Consider the following 16,504-nt stretch of genomic DNA (forward strand, 5'->3'; position numbering starts at 1 on the left):
CACAAAGGGTCCTGGAACCTGCTGGAGCCACTGGGGTGAGCAGGCTTGTGTAGAGGCAGGAAGGTGGCTATGAGGTTGGCAGGCCTGGCACAACCCCAGTGACACCCACTCTCCCCTGTCTTCACAGGCTGGACAACGTTCATGGCTCTCGGGTAGAACCCAGCGAAACGGCCAGAATGAATTCTATGGACAGGCACATCCAACAGACCAATGACCGACTGCAGTGCATCAAGCAGGTGGGTGTGTGGCCCAGGCTCTCTCCTCCTCTTCCACCAGCCTGGTGAAGGCAGGGCAGGCAAGGCGGGCAGAGCTGTGGGGTGCTGGCCCGAATAGTAGCCGAGCATCCGGGGTGCTGGGTGAAGGTGATGGTAGGTGAAGGCTGACTGCCTGAGGCTCTTCGACCACCCCCGTCGTGAGAACACGGCTGGCATGGACCAACCTCACACTCGAGTCACACACCTGGATTCACATGTCCACTCTGCCCTGTCTTTCCCTTCCCTTCCCAGCTGTGTGACTCTGGGCCAGTGTTGTGCCCCCTCTGGGCTCTGCTATGTACTCTGGGCTGTTCTGAGGATGTGGTGAAATGTCTAATCTCCTTCCTAGACCTAAACTCCCCACCCTCTGCACCAGTGATTCTCTGTAAAGAAAGAGAAAAGGAAAAGTCCTGGGGAATTTCATCATCTTACAAAAAAGGAAACGAAGGCATGGAAGCAGGAAAGGTGTGGCCTGAAATCACAAGCCCAGCCCCACTGGTGCCAGAAGGGCCTCATTCCAGAGGGTGCAAGATCCCTCTCCTGCCTGTGCTCACACCAAGCTTAAGGGGTGATTCTCCTGCCAGTACCCTGTCTGGATTGTTCCGAGGTAGGGAATATCATTGTGGGCCCAGTAGGTCCCCTTTAAGAACCCTGCTTGAGTCTGGGCAGGTTGGCGCCCCCAGTGGTGACCATGGGTGATGCACCTGCCCTCTGAGCTCAGCCTCCCAACAGCCCGGTGTCACAGTGTCCCTGCACAGATTCCCGAGTGTTACTTTACTCCAGGAAGGAGCAGATATGGTGGAAGGGGCATGGGCTTTGACATCAAACAGAGTGGGCCCAAATCCTCACTCCTCCTTGAACTCACAGTATGATTTCAGGCCTGGCCCTCTTTGTCTGAGCCTCAGTTTCCCCTGTCAAATGGGTCCAAGAAAGCCAACCTCATAGGATGTTCTGAGGACTTGATGGGTGGGACATGTAGTCCAGCCTGGCACGTGGCAGGTGATCAGCTATTGGTGACGGGGCTGTTGTCCTCAGTGTCTCGGTGACAGGGTGGGGCGTGCTGGGGCGAGTCCCTGGCTTAGGCAGGCTTAGCAGGCAGCTCACGGCCCCAGGACCCTCACAGCCCCACCCCCTCCCAGTCCACCCTCCCCGAACACCAGAGCCCAGTGGAGCTGAGGTTAGTCTGTGGGAATGAGGGATGCGTGTCCTCTCATTAGCATCAAGCAGAGCAATCTCAGAAGCCTGTGCGGGGTCTGAGGAGAGGAAATTGAAGAAGACTTGTTACAGATTGAACTCAGCCCAGCAGCTCTCCCAAACGCCAATTACGCCTCTGTTCACAGTCGCAGAATAGAAACCAGACGATGGGCTTCTCCTCCCCTGCCCTTCTCTCCTTCTCCTCCTCCTCCTCCTCCAGGCTCTGCGGGGCTCTCTCCCAGCTCTGCCTTTGACCCAGTTTCTCCCGCCCATGAGGGATCAGCTGTCAGTGGCTCCACCCCCAGGAATACAGTCAGGCCCCTGTGCCTGAGCCCTCTAAGTGCCAGGCACACAGCTCCTCCTAAAACCTGCTCACAACCTGACTTCTCTCCCTGCATCTGGTTCTACATCCCCAGGAATCAGGGCACCCTTTACTCCCTGGGCCTCCCCAGGGGTCCAGTGCAGGCAGAGGCCCACCCAGCAGCTGCTCTCTTGAAGCACGGCACACAGGGCTCAGGTTTACCAGTCAGCGAACCTGGTCCCCTAGTGCCACTCACTAGCCTCCTGACCTTGATTAAGTTGCCAGTTTACCTCCCCTCATCTGTAGAATGGGCATCGTGATGCACACCCAGCCAGTGGGTCTCAGAGCTGCTGAAAAGCCAGGGATCACCTCCACTCCCCCGCCTGCCCCACACATACATGTGCATACCCACACACAGAAGCCTGCTTTGGGGCTAGAAGTGCAGTGGCTGGGAGGGTGAGCAGGCTGTCCAGGTGCCCCCCAGCCATCCAGAGCTCCCTGAGTCCTCCACGCCTGCTCCCGAGCTTCTGGTCTGACACAGCTCAGTACTGATATCTATCTGCTCAGCAGCTGCCCGGAGACAGTTGGTTCTCAGACATCCTGCATCCTAATCAGAAGAGAAAGGTCTGCATGCTCTGAGGATGATGCATGTGCTGGCTCTGCCTACCTCTGGCCAGTGGGACTATGGCTCCCATAGGGGTTGCCTCACAGCCTCGAACCCTCCGCCCCACCTCACTTCTATAGCACAGCCTTCCCTATCCATGCGACCTGGGTCTGGCCACTGCTGTCACTCACCAGCCCCCCAAGCACACAGCAGTCCATCTTCCCTCCAGGCCTCTGGCTCAGCTGCCTTTCTGCTTTCTCAGCCTCAGGTGCTGGGAAAACTAGTGCCCTCTCTACACCACCTCCTACTCAGGGACACAGCACGTTGGGACTCCACGTGAAAGCTGTGCAAATCAGCTACTTCCTGCCCAGCAGCCTCCCCACACCCCAGGTCCCTTTGGAGTGTCTGCACTTCCCATTTCTGAGCCCCAGGGCTTCCTCGGCACCCAGCTACGTCACTCACCCACGTCACTCACCCTGCTCTTTGTCCCTCAAGCTGTAGACCCTGTAGGGTCTACAGCAGGTCTCCCACCAGGCTGAGCTCCTCAGGGGCAGAGGATGTGCCACATTCATCTGTAAGTCAGCAGAGCCCAGGCCAGGGTGGGGCCCAAATACATTGGGGGGAAGTGGGGGAGGGGTGGCCTCAAGGAAGATAGCTAAGGGAATAAATGAACGGGTGCAAGGATGGACATACAGCTGGACAGCTAGGTGGATGGGTGGTAGGTGGATATACATGATGGATAAATAAATGATGAGTGAATGGATAAGTAGATGGTTGGATACATTCTGGATGGATAGGAAGATAGGTGGGCAGATGAATGGATGGGTGAGTGACGATAAAGTAGTGAATGGATGAATGGGTAGGTGGGCGAGTGGATGGATGCATGGATGAATTGATTCATTTTGGGATGGGTGGGTAGGTAGATGGATGGATCACTTGATTCACAGATGGATTCATAAGAAGATGCATTCATCACTTGGCTTGGGTAGCCAGTCCCTATTCTAGGCATTGGTGTCCCCTACTCCTGCCCCAATAGTCTCAGTGGCCACTGAACATAGCCCAGATTTTTGGAGGAATTGTGGAGGTGGGCAGGCTTTGTGGTGGAGGGTGGGATATTATCCAATAACAGCCACAAGTAGGGAGGCCTCTGCCTATGATTCAAATCTGTGCTCCCATCCCCAAAGCATCAAAATCTAGCCAAGCTCACCCCATCCAGCCCTGGCCCCTTTGCCTGCCGCTAGGGGTCTGTTGCTGGCATCCTCCACAAATGGACCATCCTTTGGACAGCTAACTGCTCACCATTTCTGCATGGACCTGGCCTCAGGCCAGTTTGGGGGATTCTGGAGGTGAATGAGGCACCGATTCTACTCTCAAGGAGCTCGTAGGAGAAACAAGAAACCATATAGAAGTCCTAGCATAGGGAGCAACAGCAGTCTTTAAGTGACAAACTGTGTAACAGGGACATCATTATGTACGTTGTTTGGAAACTTTGTAGCAGCCCTGCAAGCAGTCCCTACCCCATTTTGCAGATGAGAGATCTGAAGCTCAGGAACACACCTGGGGTTGTGTGACTCTGGCTGAGACAGGTTTGTCCTGTTCATTCCACTGTATCACTTAGCCACCTCGTAGTCTAAACAGACGACAAAAGCCCAGAGAAGGGAAGAGGCTTGGTCAAGGCCTCAGAGCCACTGACCGACAGCTACTGAGTGGGATGCCTGGCATCCTTTCAGCTATTGAGTTGCACCCACGAGTGACCACCCATAGCTCAAGCCATAGGCCCTCTGAGCTGGCTGGAGGGAGGGGAGAGAATCTCAGAGATGGGCTGGCCAGATATGAAGGCTGGGTGCTTGGGGGCCCAGAACAAAACTGGACCCTTGAGACTGGCCTCAGAGACCACTTGTGAGCCCAGAGCCCCAAAGGGGGTGCCAAGAGTAGGGGTGCTATGGGCGGGCAGCTCCGAGAGTGCCATGCAGTGGTTGCTGACCCTGCTAATTGGGTGTGACATCACGTAAATAAACGGAATAACTCAGTTAGCAGAGAGAGGCTGCTAGGCAGGGAATTAACTGATTTGCATGGCTTTCCAGGCAGAGACCAGATGCTGCCCGTGGCCTTGGAGGGCCCATGTTTTAAAGAGGGCACAGGAGGCAGAGGTGAGGGCCCACTGCTGCCCTCTCAAAGGGTATGCTTCTCGACGTGGAAGTCCTCTTGTCTCCCCCGATCACGTGCAGGGAGCTCTGTCTTCGCAGAAAGCTGTGTGTGGAGCCAGGGCTGGGAACTGCCCAGCGCAGCTGTGCTTCCAGCAGAGCCTTGGGGAGACAGAGTCGGGGCCAAGGGCAGCCCCACGTGGGAGCAGCCCACGCGACGGGCATTCTGCCAGGGCCGTATAAGCTTCATCTTGTTTAATCCTCACCACGAGACAGAGGGCTGTGTTGCTGCTCGCTTGCCCTCTTTCTTTCCTTCATCTCTCCCTTTCCCTCTTCTCCCACAGAGAGAGGTTATTCCATTTTGTTTCTCTTTTTTCCATCTTTTTTTTAAATTTTATTTTATTTTTATTTTTCCGCTTTTTAGGGCCACACCCACAGCATATGGAGGTTCCCAGGCTAGGAGTCAAGTCGGAGCTATAGCTGCTGGCCTACACCACAGCTCAGGGCCATGCCTGATCCTTAACCCACTCAGCAAGACCAGGGATCGAACCCACATCCTCACGGATACAAGTTGGATTCATTTCCGCTGCACCACATCAGGAACTCCTCTTTTCTCCATCTTTTTACATCTTGCATTTCATAAACTATGTTGTGAAGCCCTAAGCAAAACAAAAATGATCGCCACCAAGCCACAATCTGCCATCCTCATTTTACAGATGGGGTGACTGAGGCTCAGAGAGGCAAGGGGCTGCCCTGTCAGTAGCTAGTTGCGGGTGAAGGCAGTGGGTCTCCAGGGCCAGGCCCCACAGGGGCTCCCCCGGCACATTCTGCTCCCCCAGCAAGTCTGGGACCTGGCAGCTCCTGAGACCTTTCCCTGCCTTGGCTCCAGAGCAGCCTCACACTGCAAGTTGGGAGAGAACCATTGCCCCAGGCACAGCTGCTATTCCCAGTGTCTCCCAGCATCGAGGACATTGGGATCCCCCAAGGTACCATCATCCCCTTCACAGCTGGCTTACACTCTCCTGCCAATGGACACTTTCCAGATGTCCTGACCCATCAGCACTCCCACCCAGCCCTGGGGTCCCAGCTCCATGTCAACCTGCTCTGTGACCCTGGACTCAGTGCCTAACTCCCCAAGGGGTGGAAGCCATGGAAGCCACCTCCACCCATTAGCCCCGTGGCCTGGCTCTGAAGCAGAATCTAGAGCCTTTGGCACCGGAAATCGGTCTCCATTGATTCAGACCCCATAACTGGGCAGGGTCTGATCTCAGTCCAGGACCCCTCCCAACAATGCCAGCACCCCCGAACCGAGTCAGACTGAACCCAGGAAATCTGGGTTTGGGGAACAGCGGTGGTTAAGCCACATATACCCAACCACAGTGTGGTAAAACCTGGGCACAGCGTGCTCGAGCGCACTTTCCCGACTAAGTTGGCCCAGAGGCCTCTTTCTCATCCCCCTACCCCTGCTCTTTGGCCGTGACAGGGCTTGCTGAAGCCAGAGCTGATGGCATGCAGGCCTGGGGTGTGGTGGTAGTGGTTAAAGGGCCAGGGGAGGGGGGTGCCTCATCAAGAAGGAATCTCCAGGAGTTCCCGTCGTGGCGCAGCGGAAACGGATCTGACTAGAAACAATGAGGTTGCGGGTTTGATCCCTGGCCTCACCTAGTGGGTTAAGGATCCAGCGTTGCCGTGAGCTGTGGTGTAGGTCGAAGACATGGCTCGGATCTGACATTGCTGTGGCTGTAGTGTAGGCTGGCAGCTGTAGCTCCGATTAGACCCCTAACCTGGGAACCTCCATTTGCCGAGGTGTGGCCCTAAAAAAAGCAGGAAAAAAAAAAGGAAGGAATCTCCAGGGCCAGTCCACCCTGACTCAGGGACAGCCAGCCCCACAGATGGGAGCCACATGCGCCCCCACCTCCTGAGCCCTGCAGGATTCCCTGCCCCATTGCCAGCCTCCAGAAAACGTTTTTCTTTAATGGCCAAACCCATAGCATATGGAAGTTCCCAGGCCAGGGAATGAATCCAAGCCACATCTGCAACCCACACCATAGCTGTGGCAACACCGGATCCTTTAACCCATTATGCTGGGCCGGGAATCTAACCTGCATCTCCACGGTGACACGAGCCACTAAAGTTGGATTCCTAACCCAATGCACCATGACGGGAACTTCCGGAAAACATTTTAATGTCTACCATCATTTCCCTTTTCTTGACTTTATTTTCTCTTCTTTGCAATAGGGCCACTGATCCCCATCCCGGCAGGAATTGGGCTGAGGGTGGAGATGCAGGGGGAAGGTGGATGAGAGGGAGTTTGAGAAAACTCATTAGTCCTGGCCTGCCCCTTTCTGTGCGTCTCCTCCTCAGGGAGGTCTGGGGTCTTTACTGCCTAGACAGCCACATACTAAGCTGTGCTGGCCTCATCCCTGGAGTCTCATGCTGCCTCCTTTCCTTCTCCCACAGCACTTACAGAACCCTGCCAACTTCCACAATGCCGCCACGGAGCTGCTGGACTGGTGTGGAGACCCGCGAGCCTTCCAGCGGCCCTTTGAGCAGAGCCTGATGGGCTGTTTGACGGTGAGTCTGCACCCTCCCTGCATATGCTTGCACCTGGGGAGGACAGCTGGGGACTTGTGCACCTGTCCAGTGCAGATAAGGTGGGGGCAGGGTGGGGGCAAGAGATAGGAAGGCTGGTGCTGGAAGGGAGGGCCCTTCTGTGTGTCCCCCCCCAACACACATACATCCTCAGGGAACCTGGTCTGATGGGGAGACATGGTCCTCAGGATTCTGTGGGTTCTCCACAGTTGACAAGAATGACACAGGTCCTACCTTGAGGAGTTTCAGGTCTGATGGGAGTAAATGGTCCATCTTAAGTAAAGCAGAGAGAGGCTTTTTTTTTTTTTTTTTTAATGGCCATACTGGCAGCATGTGAAAGAGTTCCTGGGCTAGGGGTGGAACTGGAGCTGCACCTGCCAGCCTGTGCCACAGCCACAGCAATGCCAGACCTGAGCCACATCTGCAACCTATGCCACAACTTGTGGCAACGCCAGATCCCTAACCCACTGAGCGAGGCCAGGGGTCAAACCCGCATGCTCATGAATACTATGTTGGGTTCTTAATACCTTGAGCCACAATGAGAATTCCATGAGAGAGAGACTCTTGAAGGGTTTTCAGCCCTCTTTTCATCCATTCATTCTTTCACTTAGGTAAACATCTGTTGAGCTCTTTTTACAGTCATCCATCCATCTATCCATTCATATAAGCATTTATTGAGCTCCTGTTACAGCCATCCATCTATCCAAGTCAGCACTGATTGATCCCTCATTTATCATGCACAAACCGCTCTGCTAAGTCCTGGGAAACCGAAGATGAGTATGACCTTGCCAAGCCTGATTCCGTCTTTAGTGGGGGAGACAGATGTGGAAAGAGATGGCTGGGAAAATCATGTGCAAGGTGGAGGCAGCACAGGGAAGGGAAGTATTATCTGCCTGGGTAGTGGGACATATTGCAGAAAACTGAGAAAAAGAGCCACTTCCACATCTGCCAGCGTTTAATACATGTGCACAAGCAGCTGAGTATAGCGAGCGTGTTCTATAGAATGGCACACACCAAGGCCCACATGTGCAAGAGAACCCAAGGAACTGCAGTTATCCCAGCTCAGTAAGGGTCTAGGTAGGATACAATCTGGGCAGAGGCCAGGCCCAGAGCTAGTGGTATGATACGCCAAGCTGCAGAGCTTTCCAGGAGTTCTGTGGCATAGCGGGTTAAGGATCCAGCATTGTCACTGCAGTGGCACAGGTCACTGTTGTGGTGCAGGTTCGATCCCTGGCCTAGGAACTTCTGCATGCCACAGGCAGAGCCTAAAAAGAGCTTGCAAGAGTTCCCACTGTGGCTCAGCAGAAACAAACCCGACTAGCATCCATAAGGACACAGGTTCCATCCCTGGCCTTGCTCAATGGGTTAAGGATCCAGCGTTGCCATGACCTGCGGTGTAGGTCGCAGACGCTGCTCAGATCCAGCATTGCTGTGGCTGTGGGTGTAGGCCAGCGGCTACAGTTCCGATTCCACCCCTTGGCTGGGAACCTCCACATGCCGCGGGTGCGACCCTTGAAAAAGACCAAAAAGAAAAAGAAAAAAGAAAAATTTAAAAAGAGTGTGGTTTTTTGTTTTTTTGGTTTTTGGTTTGTTTGGGTTTTTTTTAGCAAAAAAGTGCTAGCCAGCTGACAGCCACGTGGAAGAAGCTGGAAGCTTATGATTGTCTCCAGCCATGTGGCCTATATTACCTCCGAGGCCAGTGAAGACAGCTGCTCAGAGGGTCCTGAGTCAGCTTTAAAGGGAATGTGGGTAAATAGATTGCTGGAGAGTTCAGCTACCCCCAGGCTTGGAGGAGGGCCCAAGACGTATGCCTGGCCAGGTGAGAACAAAGGGTAAAATCCACGGGCGCAATGTTTCCTGAAAACCTCTAGACCAGTGAGAGGCAAGAGAGCTGGCCTGGCCCCGGCCTGGAGCAAAAGAAGCAGCAATGTTAACCTGGGCCATCACTGCAGAGCACCTCTTCTGTGCCTGGCACTGAGCTTGGCCCACTGGAGGTGTCTCCCTGAATCCCTACAGGGCTGGTCCTGCCTTCTTCCGCATTTTATAGAAGAGGAAACTGAGATGTCGTGGCTGACTTCCCAAGGTCACACAGCCTGTTAGAAGCGGACCTGGGATTCACGCCAAGGTCCGTCTGCCTCTAGAGGGGACATTCCTGGCCGTTAGGGATGCCAAGCAGGGACACAGCCAAGACCCTCCCAGGGCTCCTCCGTTCATGCTAAGCCGACACCATCTGGCTCCCTCAGGGCCCCTGGGCCAAATCAGGAGGCCGCCTGCACTGCCCAGCCCTCCTCATCCTCCAGCCCCCTGAGCCCCCCCTCCCTCACCCAACTCCCTTAATCCTCTTTGTGGGGATCCTGGTTCAGGCTAAGCCCGCCAGCAGGGACAGATGTTGCTCCCATCCCAGCTGCTGATGGCCATAAGTGAGGGAGGAGGTGGGGCCGCCCCCTCCCCCAGCACCCCACCCCGATCCTGGCCTAGAGGTGGGGACCTGAAGCTGAATCCAGTGACGGCCCTGGCCAGGGTGGTTGGGCAGGTGGGCATGAGATGACCATTAACTGGCCCTGCCTTGGCTCTGTCATCCATCTATTCATTCAACAAACATTCTCCAGTTTTGAAGTGGGTGGGTCCTCCGCTGGGCCTGAGGGGAGTGCAGTGAGCATAGTGGGCTTCTCTCAAGCAGCTTGCCTTCCGCTGGGGGAAGCTGACACTAAACCCAAAAAGGAATACCTGAGGATGCTTCCCAGCACCCCATAAGAAGGGGTGGGTGGTGGTCAGGAAAAGTCTCCCAAGGAGGTGACCTCCATCTGAGACCTAAAAAGCAAAAAAGGAGTCAGCCAAGGGAAGACAAGAGGGAAGGGTGCTGCAGACAGAGGACACTGCTTATGCAAAGGCCCCAAGGCTTGGTTTATTCAAGGAACAGACGGAAGTCTCCGTTGGCTGGAGCATCAGAGGGAGAGGGTGTAAGATGAAGAGGGAAGGAGTTCCCATCGTGGCTCAGCGGAAGCAAATCCGATTAGGAACCATGGGGTTGCAGGTTCTTTCCCTGGCCTTGCTAAGTGGGTTAAGGATCCGTCATTGCCATGAGCTGTGGTGTAGGTCACAGACACGGCTCAGATCTGGCATTGCTCTGGCTCTGGTATAGGCCGGCAGCAAGAGCTCCGATTAGACCCCTAGCTTGGGAACCTCCATATCGCTGCGGGTGTGGCCCTGGAAAGACAAAGACAAAAACCAAACAAACAAACAAAAAAAACAAACGAACAAAAAGATGAAGAGGGAAGCAGAAACCGGCTAGCACAGAGCCTGCAAACTAAGAAGAGTTTGGATATGATTTGAGGGCCAGTAGGGAGCCCTTGAAGGGTCTTCAGCAGATGAGTGATGGCATATGATTTGTGTGAGGACAGAAGCTCTGAAGGGCCGCATCCTTGGAGGCTAGGGTGGAGAGATTTTGGAAGTCTTCCTGGAGGAGAGAGCCCAGAGATGACCCTGTAGGATCTGACTGGCTGAGGTTGAACCCATGACTTCTCAGGCACAGAACACTGTGGATAAAGGCCGAGGGCCAGCTCTGCACCCCAGCTTAAGGTGTAACTGGGTTGAATGGCTGGTTCTGACCTCCACCCCATTGGCCTGCTGCTTAGCCAGAAAGGGGCCCTTGGCCCACAGGCCACAGTTGCAGAGACCTGAGTCTGAATGTCACTGGAGCACAGGAAAACCAGCAGCAGGAAAGGGGGTGGGGTGGGGTCATAGAAGACACCCTTGGTACCCACAGCATTTTCCCAGCTCTGTCTCCTTGCATCCTTATGAAGACCCTGCAGAGGGGCAGGGAAGGCTTGTCACTCCTGTTTTACAAACAAGGCAACAGAGAGAGGGGAAGCAGCTTGCTATAGTCCCGGGCTGGTACCACTGCTCTGCCAGGAGCCCCAGGGCCCTGCTGCCAGTCCCCTCCATCACCGAGGCATCCTTAACCCCAGCCATGCCCCAAGGGTAGGGGTAGGGTGGGATAGACAGATGAGAGATCCCAAGGGCCTAGGCAGGCTGCCTAGACAAGCTGCCAAGTGCCCCCCATACTCACCCCTCCCCATCTAGGGGACAGCCTGAGCTCTCCAGGTTGCCATCATCCCCTTGGTGATCTCTGGAAACAAATTCCTTTGGATCCGGCTTTACTTGAGGATATAAATTAAAAACCACTTAGCCTTGGGCAGTAAATGGGCACATGTTGGCTATCCCAGGCCCTGGAGTGAAGAGCCATGGGCCACTGGCACTCCCCTGCCCCACCCTCGGCTTCATGCCCTCTGACCCCAGGATGCAGAAGTGCAGGAGCCCCACACTCCATCCCCAGGGGCGTCAGTTGGGGCGCCACTTCCTCTTCAGGACCAGGCTCTTCTTGGCCACTCTCTTAGCGGCAGGGCTGAGCCCCCTCTCTGGGTGTCCCCTTCGGAATCAGGCCTCTTTAGACTGGTTCCTTCTCCCCCACCCCCCACCAGGTAGAACACACTTGATCTGCTTGAGAACAGAAAGAAGGCTGAAGTGGTCAGAGCACAGGAGAATGGAGGTGGGTACAAGAGGAGATGAGAAAAGAAACAGAAACCAGTTAGCACAGCAGCAGTGCCCTCCCCATCTCTCTGGTGAGGAATTCCCCACAGCCTCAAAGCTTCACTGCTGAAGCTGTGGGTGTATGTTCACAGACGGCATTCATTGAGCTGTGTGCCTGGTCCTGGCTGTCCTCCTTGCAAGGAGGAGATTTTTGTACCCATTCCACAGATGAGGAAACTGAGGCCCAGAGAGGTTAAATCACCTGGGTGAGATAGAACAACTGGTCGTGGGCAGAACCAGAACCCCATCTCATGCCTAACTCCAGAGCAGCAGCAATGACCACAAATACCTGTCCACTCTGGCAATGAGAATGGTAGCAAAATGGGAAATGATGGCTCTGTCCTGAGGGCCTTAGGGTATAGTCATGAGATGGAACTGGGACACATGGAACTGGCAGAGCCCATCACACACAACCCTGGAAATGAGGGACATCCTTGTACCTTTATTGAGGAGGAACCTGAGGCTCAGAGAGGTGAAGTAACTTGCCTTAGGTTGCACAGTATAGCTGGAGCAGGATTGGTACACAGACCCAGCATGCATCGAGTTCCCGTGACTACCTCATAGGATGTCACAAACCACCAGGCAGGAGCAGAAACCCCTTCTTCAGCTTTTCCCACACAGGCTGTCCTGCTTCATGGCCCAGAGGCTCACTGCTCTTCAAGTCAACACACTCCTTATATGGGACTAATGTAACTGCCACATGACTTTAGTCATGCCCCCTCTCTTGCCTCTGGGCTTCAGTTTCCCTCTTTGTGGCATGAGGGGCTGGACTTCCTGACCTGTAGTTCCCCCTGGGACCCTGGGTTCTAGGTCTCAGGCAGCCAGGCCCCACAGGTCAGCCTTAGGAGCACATTATGGGAGCATCTTATGGGCTGGGCTAAGCTGGCTGAGCCCAGGCAGCCAGCAGAGGGCAGCAGCGCCAGGACCACCCACTGCAGGGCTTTATGGGGCAGGGGTCTTCACTGAGGGGTCTTCATGCCCATTGGGGTGAGAGCAGGCCTCTCAGAAACACAACAGGAGTCTGCTTGGCTGAGTCAACCCTCCCTACCACGGTCAGTCAGACCTGCTTCTCAGGACTTTCCTGGCGGTCCTTAAGCTTGGCCGGCAGAAACCAGGGGTTCCTAAGGCACTCTAGAATCATAGGATCCAACTTAGCCTGCTCTGCCACATCTCTGCTGTGTGACCTTCTGCCAGGCCCTGCCCTCTCTGTGTCTTGGCAAAAGGAGACTTGGTAAAAGAACAGCCAATGACCCTTCTGAACACTGGGCTTAGGAGACTTGGTGACAGATACTCCCAGGCCTTCAGGACAGCCCTTGGAATCAATACCAAGCCCCTCTTGTTCAGTGTAGCTAGTTGGGCTTTGTTTGTGTGTATGTTATTTTTTTGTGTTGTCTTTCTGGGGTGGTTTGGTTTTTTTTTTTTTTTTTTGGAACCAGAACAACAGGATTAGCCAGTATTGGCCAAACCAAGGGACCTTTGCCTTTCTGCCCTTAACCAAGAGCCTGAGGGTTTGCTATGTAGGTTGGGAGTTATGGCCTTAACCCTTTGTGGGCTGAAAAAGAAGTCCTCTTCTGGAAAGAGCCCAGACTTTGCGGCCTGACTGCCTGACCTCATATCTTAGCTCTGTCACCAACAGGGGCTGTTACTCATCCTCAGTCTCCTTCGTCTGTAAAACAGAGATACTAATAACACCTCATAGAGCTGTGGTGAGAAATTGGCACCTCAGTGCTTACCAAGCATTTGCTTAGTCCTCTTACCTAGGAGACAGCATTCTCATTACACACTTGTGTCAACATATCCCACAAACATCAGCCTCACTGATGCACCCGTCCCAACAAACTGCCTACCTCACTCACATCCACCCCAAGGCTCTCCTACCAATGAGGGTGCTGCAGTCAACATCTGAGCTGACATGACCCTTCCAGAACCTTCTCCCTGCTCTACAGTATCTATCTCCAAAACTGAAATACTCAACAGGCCATAAAGAATTTGGGGCCTTGGTTTTTCTGCTTGGACAGTAAGACTAACAGCGAGGACCCCCCAGCCCTGGGGTGGCCCAGAGACTCTGGAACGTGGTGTGTATGTGGCAGAAGGGGGGTGGTGCATAAGAACCACAGTACAGGAGCAAATAGAGCCTGTGGGAAAGAGGCCTGTGGGGAGCGGAAGACTTCTGTGTCTGGGGCTTCTGTTTGCAGCAGAGACGCTGAGCAAACATTCTAACCTGAGAAAGTCCTTTTTCCTCCCTGCACAGGGAATTCCCAGGAGATGGGGGCAGGGAGGCAGGGCCAGGAGACTCTGCTGGTCCCAGGAAGGGGAAGCCACTGGCTCCTCCCTGGTTCACCGCCGACACTGTGGGCCTCAAGTGTCCATGTTTTTTAAATGAGAGGTTTGACCTAGATAAGTGGTTTTCCCACACTTTGTCGCCCTAGCGCCTTTATGATGACCCCCCCAAGCATAAAGCAGATAATGGGGAACTATTCTAATGGCTGCGGGGGCTGGGCCAAACCCCATGACAGCCGAGACCCTCTGAGGACCTCTGAGCACCTCTGGAGCAGGTGGTCTCTAGGGGCTGGCGACGGAGCCTTCCCTTTCTCAGGAGAATGAGCCCCACACCTGGGAGAGCTCCTTTCCCAGCCAGCCATAGCCGCCCCAGCTGCTTCCTGAAATGACTCCATTTTCCAAGGTCCTTCCTTCTTAATAAGGAAACCTAATTTGGCTGCTGTTAATGAGGAAGGCGGGCAGGATGGAGCCGATCTGGCAGTGGCGGGACACCTGGGAACGGGCGCGGGGACAGAGCGGCTCTGGGTGGGTGTGAGCCTGTAGTACCGAATTGATCGTGGGGCCCCAAGAGCCCCCAGTCCCTCACTGCCCCCTGACCCCAGGGGACTGACAGCCTTCCCAGCCCCTCCCCCCTCCCCCTTCCAGCCCATAGCTCTGAGGTTCACAAGGAGATGGGTGGGACCTCCAGCCCAAATGCACAGCTGTTGTCAAACTTCTGCTGGTGCCCTTATAGGTGCCTCCCGTGTGCTGGGATGGTGCTTGGTGCTAGAGACAGACCCCGGCTGAGCATGACAGCCCTGCTGTTTGGGGACTAGGGTCTGAGAGGCTGCAGGGTGCTTGGCATGGAGCTGGGAAGCATGAGGCATGTCCATCTGGGGAATTCTTAGCAGTCTGCTGGGCAGCTTCAAGCTGGAGCTCCAGGGAGGCAGTGTTTCCTAAATCAGTGCTTCTCCCTGGGCGCAAACTCTGACTCAGGAGGGACAGATGCTGCTGGGTGGGGACTGTGCTTGGAGAAGCGAGGATAGCAAGTGTCCCCTAGATAATGGGTGCTGGAGCTCACCGAGGGAAGGGCGTGGGAGGCTTCCTGGGGGCCAGGGACTTGGGTGGGGGGAGTTGAAGAGTTGCACTGGGGGAGCAGAGGCCTCTGGCTATGCAAAACACAATGGGACAGCATCCCTCCCAGATTCTAGAATGGGGCCAAATTTGAGCCCTTGAAAGTGGCGGGGCCTGGGCTTTGGGGTCAGGCCCACCTCTGGACTGTTAACCCATGAGGACAGGGCCCCGGGTCCCAGGGCCTGTCAAGGTGGAGACGCTTAGTAGTGTTTGCTGAGTGGCTGAACCGGCAGTTTGAGTCCCAGCTCTGCCTGATGCTGGGGACCTGCATTAGCCTGCCCGCCTCCCCTGTGAAATGGGCACATCCACCACTCTGGGATCAGAAGCCTGGTGTGGACGGTGACTCACTCCTGCCCTTCCCTCCCATCTTGCTGGCAGGTGGTTAGTCGGGTGGCAGCTCAGCAAGGGTTCGACCTGGACCTCGGCTACAGACTGCTGGCTGTGTGTGCCGCGAACCGAGACAAGTTCACTCCGAAGTCTGCCGGTAGGTGACGGCTGGGGAAACCACGGGGACATTGGGAGGTGGGAGGGGCACTGGACTTGAACTCAGGGCTGGCACCTCAGTTTGTCCAGGTGTGGTGTGAGCCTCTGAGGAGCAGCAGCTCATCTGCTGGGCTCTTGAGCCCATGGGCTTGTCCCTCATCTCAGGGCCAGCGAGGGCCCAGAGCACACCACACCCCAACAACAGGCGAAAGGGAGACATACCTCGTCTCATTCCATCACTGTTGCGTAAGTCCTGTGATCATCCCCACTTTACAGCCAGGAGACTGCGGCTCAGAGAAGCTGAAGGGGTTCTCCAAGTCACATAGCCGGAAAGTGACAGAGCTGGGGGTTAAGCCCAGGCCTATATTCCAGAGTCAGCATTCTTTTTTTTTTTTTTTTTTTTTTTTTTGGTCTTTTTGTCTTTTTGTTGTTGTTGTTTGTTGTTGTTGTTGTTGTTGCTATCTCTTGGGCCGCTTCCGCGGCATATGGAGGTTCCCAGGCTAGGGGTTGGATCGGAGCTGTAGCCACCGGCCTACGCCAGTGCCACAGCAACGCGGGATCCGAGCCGCGTCTGCAACCTACACCACAGCTCACGGCAACGCCAGACCGTTAACCCACTGAGCAAGGGCAGGGACCGAACCCGCGACCCCATGGTTCCTAGTCGGATTCGTTAACCACTGCGCCACGACGGGAACTCCCAGAGTCAGCATTCTTAACCCTGATGCCACACTATGGTCATTCAATTTTTTTTTTTTACACTTAAAATAAAACACAAATTAAGATGAAAGTGAATCAGTGCATTCAGGGGTCTAAAAATCCACGCTGTACAGTATTGTCCGTTGCAACTCTGTCACCACATGGGATCTCCTGACCCCATAGTACACAGAACCAGGCAGTGTTCTGTGTGTGAAGGTTTTAAACACACCAAACATGCAGCTTTACCTGTCCCTCC

At 54.7% G+C, this 16,504-nt stretch overlaps 1 protein-coding gene across 1 annotated transcript in view; it reads left to right on the top strand.

Annotated features, from left to right (window-relative positions):
- The window catches only part of ZMIZ1 (zinc finger MIZ-type containing 1), a 238,742-nt gene that overhangs the window by 127,176 nt on the left and 95,062 nt on the right, over positions 1-16,504 (top strand). Inside the window, 3 exon segments of the mRNA XM_013983374.2 lie at positions 128-236; positions 6,955-7,068; positions 15,448-15,553. Coding sequence (XP_013838828.2) covers positions 177-236; positions 6,955-7,068; positions 15,448-15,553 — 280 coding nt within the window. The 5' untranslated portion in view covers positions 128-176.

Source organism: Sus scrofa, chromosome 14 (assembly GCF_000003025.6).
Source record: "Sus scrofa isolate TJ Tabasco breed Duroc chromosome 14, Sscrofa11.1, whole genome shotgun sequence".
In the NCBI taxonomy this organism is placed as follows: Eukaryota; Metazoa; Chordata; class Mammalia; order Artiodactyla; family Suidae; genus Sus; species Sus scrofa.